Source organism: Spinacia oleracea, chromosome 5 (genome assembly GCF_020520425.1).
Source record: "Spinacia oleracea cultivar Varoflay chromosome 5, BTI_SOV_V1, whole genome shotgun sequence".
Classification (NCBI taxonomy): domain Eukaryota; kingdom Viridiplantae; phylum Streptophyta; class Magnoliopsida; order Caryophyllales; family Amaranthaceae; genus Spinacia; species Spinacia oleracea.
Window position 1 is genome coordinate 50,758,607 of NC_079491.1, and position 7,517 is coordinate 50,766,123.

Genomic DNA, 7,517 nt, shown 5'->3' on the forward strand with positions numbered 1-7,517 from the left:
CTCGATGACTCTTATGAATGCAAAAAGAAAATGAATGGATTAATGAATAATGGATGAATGACTTGGGATCTTTAAACTAAATGCAATTACTATGCAACTTGGCTTAAAGACATGTTGAATGTGCACGTGGACTCTAACTTTTTCAATGCATGAACTCTTATGGATTTAATGATGCAATGTTGACTTATTGGACCGAAATGATACATGAGTCACGAGACTTACATGGATTCAAGTGTACTTGAATGGCTAAACGAATGAAAATGGACCCCTATCACGATCATCACCCTAAATGGACTTGAACTTGAACTTGAAGTTGAACTCAATATGCAATGGAATTGAGAATGGACTTAAACTCGAGTAATGCAATAGATCGACTTGAAATTGGACTAAATGCAGTGGACTTGAACTTTGACTTAATGAAATTGATCCTAGTGAGACATGAATCTTAAGTGGATTCAAATGTTGCAAGGAACTGGATTTGGAATCAAGAATATGCAATGGACTTGCACTTGGACTCGAGAAATGAGATTGGACTCCTAAATGCTAGCTAATTGGACTCAATAAAACGAAATGATGAATGAAAAAGGAAGTCATGCATGCATGGGCCTCAACCTTGTGACTATAGACTTGGACTTACAAATGCAAAAGCTCTCTTTTTAAAATGCACATAGGCTAAAATGCAAGTAAAATTTGACGACTAAACCTCATTAAATTGACCTGCGCTTCAGACCTTACTACAAAACAATGAAGAATTAAATTATTGACGTTTTGGTAGGTCATTCGTCTTAGTAATTGAGTATAATGTATTCTAATCAAAGATGTTTTTAATAACTAATAGTCAATAATGTCATGCTCGAAAAAATTGAAAAACTCAGAGTTTTCTACCATTAATAATTGAAAAAAATTTGATTTTTTGACGACAAATAACAATATCATTATCATTGACCAAAAACAATAAAAAACAGTGACCATTTAGAATTGTGCTTTAATGTTTGCGTTTTGATGTACAAGATGAGCATAGCACAAGTGGGTGTAGGATATGAGCTTTAGGTCCTGTTTAGTTCACCTTATTTCAGGACCTTATTACTTATTTCAGATTTAATCAGATCAGATCAGATCAGAAAAAATAAGTTCAGATCAGATCAGGTCATACCAGATCATATCAGACCAAATCAGATCATATCATATTATTATTATTATTATTATTTTATTATTATTGTTATTATTGTTATTTTTAATATTATTGGTATATATTTATATCATTGTTATTATTATGAATATTTTATTACTATTATTGCTTTAATAAAAAAGAATGTTGTTGTCGGTGCAATTAAAATCTATTATTTAAGGCATAAAAAAACATTAACAAAACATTCAAATTCATCATGTCCAAATTAAAACCATTAAGTCCAGATTAGAAACGATATGATCAGGTCATGTCCATATCTAAACTGATTTTTACAAATCAGAACCATTATATATCTAGACCAGAATCGATATAATCAGATAATATCCAGATCACAGCTGATGTGTACAGATCATGTCCAGATTATGTTCAAATCTGCAAAGATCTTGTCTACATCAGAACCTTCCTTACAGAACCAATATGTTCATATCAAAACCGATTTGTACAGATCATGTCCAGATCAGAATCGATACGTCCAGATTCTAACTGGTCTAGATATCAACTCTGTACAGATTATGTCCAGATCAGAATTGATCTGCAAAGATCATGTCCATATCAAAATTGATTTGTACAGATCATGAACAACTCAGAACTGGTCTATACATATCATGTCCAGATCAGAACTGATCTGTACAGATCATGTCCACATCAGAACTGATTCGTACAGATCATGTCCACATCAGAACTAAACAGTACAGATCATGTCCAAATCATAACTGATCTGTAAAAATCATGTCTAGATCATAAATATACACAAATCATGTCCAGATCAAAATCGATATGTCCAGATCAGAACCCATACGTGTAGATCAGAACCCATATATTCAGATCGATATGTCCATCTGATTTGTACTGATTTGTCAAGATCATGTCCGTATCAAAACCGATATGTCCAGATCATGTCCCGTATGTCCAAATCACACTAGTAGAAAAACATTCATTTGAGGCGTCACTTTTATATTCATTAGTGGCGTTTTTGGCGTAGCAGCAAATAGAGTGGAAGCAAATGAATAGGATTAATTTGCGTCGTTAAAAAACGTCTCAAATGAATAATTCATTTGCAACGTATATGTAGAAAAACGCCTCAAATTAATAGTATTATTAGGCGGCGTTTTCTACGTACCTAAACGCCTCAAACATTGTAAAATCGGGGGAGATTAAACGCCGCGAATTATGTGTAATTTTTTTATATAAATAATTTCTTTTCTGTATTCAACAAACCCAAAAATGTAGAACATGTACTCACGCCACACTTATACAATGTCCAAAAGTATCATCAACCACCAATAACTTCCAAGAAACTTTGATTTTTACATATAATACCACCATCATATGTTTACAAAAATAAACCACCTAAGTAGTTTTAAGTTGATCATAACTATATCTTTTACACATCGTACGTTACAAATTCACACCAAAAATATAATAAGACAATTATATATGATTTCAATAGCAGGAAACATCCACAAAAAGAGATCGATGAAGTGTTAATTATCTACACAAAATGTTTGGTGAAGTATGATGCCCATTTGTCTCGTATTTCATCAATTTGCTCATCGGTGAAAGGATCTCCACTTAGTGACGGGCAAACCTAACAAAATAATATATATCATAAAATAAGTTATCTTTGGTTAGATGATCTAAAAACATCTAGGAAAATAGAAAATAACAGGTGTATCAACCAGACGTTATATTCATTATGTCGAAAAAGACATCATTTAACCCCACATTCTTTTAGTAGGAACAAAGACCATTATAAATATAACCAGCCAGAGTAAAAACATGGACGTACATGATGGATTTTGATGATTAATAATGACCAAGAAACTAAATTTTCACTTTAGATGCATACAATCAAATTTCACGGAGAACAAACAAAATTACCTAGATCAAGGATCTGTTGATTGGCAGATCAATAAAGCTCCTGCTGCATAATGTATTTCAAGTCAACATAACACAAGTGTTGGACAAACTCAAAAGGCACTCCATTTCCCTTGCATTCATCTTAAACCCTACATAGTAAAGCACAAGTCAGGGAGTGAGGAGAAAAGATTAATAGAGCAACTTCCCTCTATTCATGACAAAAGATAATGTTGGTACCCTCTAGTCAGCATGTAGTCAGAAAGTTATTCCTGTCCAGAAATATCTTCTCGGATAACAGAGTAAAAACTGCAGAAAACAGCAGCACTATCCATCCAGAAGGCAAACAGCTACGAAATGAAAATGACGATGAGCCTTGTATACCAGGACATATATATTTGTAAGAAAAACAGAACAAAAAATGTTACTTCAACTGTATTGTATTTACATAAGATCCTCCCTACAAAACTAGCAACTCTATGTCATATCACTAACATCAACGAAAGTTTCAATCAGTAATATGCCTACGTTAATCAGCATAAACATCATGTAACATAGAAATAAGAAATATGCTTTAATTAGTAATTTTTATTTAATTTTAGAGGGAGGACCGGAGGATAGGGCCAGAGGGGACATAAAGATGATACTTAGCAACATTTGGGAAAGCAATGCAAGAATTTCACTTAAAAAGAAAGAAATTACATAGGACGTTATACAGATGAATTCACAACAATACATTCATTGCATAAAAGGTTTCCATAGTTACTCAAACGTTAATTCCTATATCCTACATACTGTACATTTTTACCTTTAGGAAATCCAGTTGGTACCTCGTGACTATCCAGAGAAAGGTGCAACTCTTCAAAGTTTCCAGACTTGCTATTCTCTATTGTATGTGTCAAAAATACCGAAGACAAGTATGCATCATTCAGAGCCTTGGTAAAGGCAATGGATGGAGCACCGGAGCTTGAAATACAATCTTGCAAACAATATGCTAAGTGGATCAAGAGTTTCCCGAGATGCCTTGTGCGATAGTTGTTCTGCGCTGCATGAGCCAGTAAGCAATCACCCTATCTCATGCCACGTACTCAGACTAATAAAGAAGGGTAGTACTGAGGGATATAACTAAGATGCACAGTAAAAAAATTGAATACAGAATTAATGATCCCTACGAATTTAAAGATCCTCACTGTAATAGTTGTTGAATCAACTTTCACATATACCGAAGTTTAGAAACTTATCAGTTATGACAAAAACAGAGTCAATAAAAGCCTCACTAAATCCAGCCTCTTTCAAACATAAAAATCCAGCTTCCTTTCATTTACTCCTTGACGATCTCCTAAAATGACCCCAATACCCCGTATCCCCCCTATGATCCTCAATTCGTCATATTAAACCTTTTCGTGATCTCCAAAATGAAAATCATTACATCTGTAAATATAAATTACATCGATTTTGCAAGTATATAGTACCAATATTCTACTTCTTTGAATTAAGATCGTCCAACTTTATAGTCATAATTAGCAAAAGAAGACAGTAAATAATTTGCTACTTCAACCTAAAAAGACAACTATAACAACCACCATGGATCTTGGTTTTAAGGCACCAGTTCCGTAAGGCCACATAACAGATGGTTCTTTTGCAATAGATCATATTAGATAATACTTTGATGGCTTTTCCAGAGAAAAACCACCCAATTGCAACTTGATTTGCAAACAGAAATGCAAAAGGATCTTTACTTATTGCATTCTAGTGTCTAAGTAATCATACACCTATCCAGAAAGGTAATACTTAGAGTTCCCCTCAAACTAAGCAACCATAAAGGGACGCACAAAATTATGGAGTAGCATTTAATTCCGTTCAGATAATCAAAAATGACCTGTGCAGATTTCACTCACCTTTGCAGCATTTAGTAAAGCTAATAATGTTTACAATGCTGAGGGACAAACACACTGCTACAACAAGGAGATAATCAGCTTGAAACCGTATCAGAGAAAATACTTCGAGAATGATCCACAAAGCAGCCTACAGAGAAAAACAATGAACAAATCGAAGTTATATTACAAACGTACCAAAACAAGAATCACAAATTATAGAAGATAAAATTATTGCTGTCAACTTCATTCAGCTTGTAACATAAAATATAGTACCAAAACAAGACCTCACAGAAATTCAGGAACCGAATGTTATATTTAAGAAAGTACCACGTGACAGTTATTTGCAATGCCCTAAAGTATAAGTGCTACTTATGTGCAAGGAGGGAGTACATGGTTTTTAAAGGAGACGGGGAAAAAAAAAGGTAACTTCACTCACGGTAAGATAAAGGCTCCACCAAAACAGCCACGAGTCCTTCTTGTTCATGCGAGCCAATGATTGTACAACACAAGAAGATGATATTACAAAGAGAAACTCAGCAAGTCGTACCTTTGGGCTAAAAAAACATGGTCAAGCAAGAATAAATAAACAGTGACGAGTAAACTTTGTCTAGTGCAAAAATGAATACTGACCTCTGGATCAAGAGACTCAAACTTCCATATACCTTCACCCAAATCATTAATTTCATTCCTCCATCTCAAACCAACCAAAATGCGACCACTTACATTCTTGACAACCCAAAAGTCAAGAGCAGCAAGGAGAACAGTAACCACAAAGATAATCACAAAGTTGTCAAAGAAAAGTGCAGAGAGAATGTAAAACGCCAAAGATGCACCCTGCATAAAGAAACCCCCATGATATTACAGTGCTGCCACAACTAAAGTAGTTAAAGAATAAACCCTCTACTACTAAGACCAAGCGTGCAATGGGTTTTTATAACAACATACCTTGAAAAAAAACATGGAAGAAACATGTCCTTGGGTTTGCATAGTTTTCGGTAGGAGCCTGTAAAAGCAGAATAAAGTTATAAGCAAAGTAACCGAACCAAAATAGAACAAAAGCAAACAGAACAGACAAAATCAAAACATAACCAAATTTATATGACATGTTGTTTATATGCTTAACTGAACTTCATGAAATAGAACTGAACTATACAAAATTGGACTATACAAACAGAACACACAACAACCATTATGCATAACACCTAACTGCATACCAGCATATACATACCAATACACAAATCAACACCATAAAACAGCAGCACCCCCAATGATAACCTACTAAGTAACCTATCACAAACTGGTACGACTTGTAAACCCCACATTTGAAACATCAAACAATAAAGTTTATCAACTAAAATTAAAAAGACAAAGATGAAATATGAAATTTTTAAAGTAGCCCTTACAATAGGTTTTGTCTGGATTTGCAGTTCACTTCGTTAGGTGGAAGAGCAAGCTGTTGTTCTTCTTTCAGCTCAGGCAAGCACATCAAGAAGTTTAATTTAAAAATTCACCTGATGAATTATATTCTTAACACTTGAGGTTGCAACAGCCTTCCTAATTCTGCACTCATTTCAAACCAAACCCAGAAAATATAAATAAACAATTCAACAATTAAAGTAAAACCCACAAAATTAAGTAGAATTTCAGCAAGTAAAAGATGTCTTACTGGAAAAAAAAATCGTGTTTTTCTCAAATTTACGCTCCTCTTTCTTCGAAGCACCTGACCTATATCAAATTTGCAGACGAAATCAGATATACGAAATTACCTAACCTCAAATTCGAAATTTTTTGAAGGTTTCTCAATGCGAAAAATTAAAATTGATAATTAGGGTTTTATGCTTCAGCGGGAGAGAGGAGAGGAGAGAGCCAGAGAGAAATAATTCGATAATTCAAACATAATTCATGAAAATTGAGAGACTGAAACGAGGGGAATAGAGTAATTGAAAGGAAACCCAGCAAGGAGGAGGAGGAGGAGGAGGAGGAGGAGGAGTCAGTGAAAGCATCATTTACCTTAAGTAAGAACGGCGGTGGTGGAGATGAGTTCGATGGCTAGTGATGGTGGATATGAATCTCAAGCTTCACTTTTCCTGGCGAGATTTGATGGTGAAGAAAGTATGGAGGTCAGAGTCAGACCTAGTTTGAAGGAAGAAGGAGGAGATTTTGTCTACCGATGAGAACCTAAAGAAAGAATTAAGCGTGGGTGATATTTTGTGGGGGGACCTAACACTGCGGCGTTAAACAATACGACGCTGCTAACTAATTATTAGCATTGATTTGAGGCGTTATAATTAACACTAACGCCGCCAATGAATTCTTTATCATTTAATTATAGACGTTTTCAAATTAACGCCGCTAAGTCATAGCAGCAAATTAATATTTTTCTACTAGTGTCATGTCCAAATTTGAATCTCTATTTCGATCAAAATCGATCTGTCCAGATCATGTCAAAATCAGAACATGTCTGTACAGATCATGTCCAGATAAAAAATTCTCTATATAGATCATGTCCAAATCTGTATTGATCATGTCCATATCAGAACCGATCTGTCCAGATCAGAACCAAATTTGTACATATCATCCCCAAACCTGAACCG

The 7,517-nt window shown here is 34.5% G+C and overlaps 1 protein-coding gene across 1 annotated transcript; it reads right to left on the reverse strand.

Annotated features, from left to right (window-relative positions):
• Positions 1 to 3,523: 3,523 nt before the first annotated feature.
• LOC130461508 (Golgi apparatus membrane protein-like protein ECHIDNA) lies at positions 3,524 to 6,929 on the reverse strand. Its single transcript, XM_056829635.1, has 8 exons — positions 6,876 to 6,929; positions 6,644 to 6,648; positions 5,869 to 5,926; positions 5,556 to 5,757; positions 5,360 to 5,421; positions 4,945 to 5,071; positions 3,855 to 4,025; positions 3,524 to 3,570 (listed from the first exon to the last, which is right to left on the reverse strand). Exons 1-8 carry the CDS (start codon positions 6,927 to 6,929, stop codon positions 3,524 to 3,526), a joined length of 726 nt encoding a protein of 241 aa, XP_056685613.1.
• Positions 6,930 to 7,517: the final 588 nt, after the last annotated feature.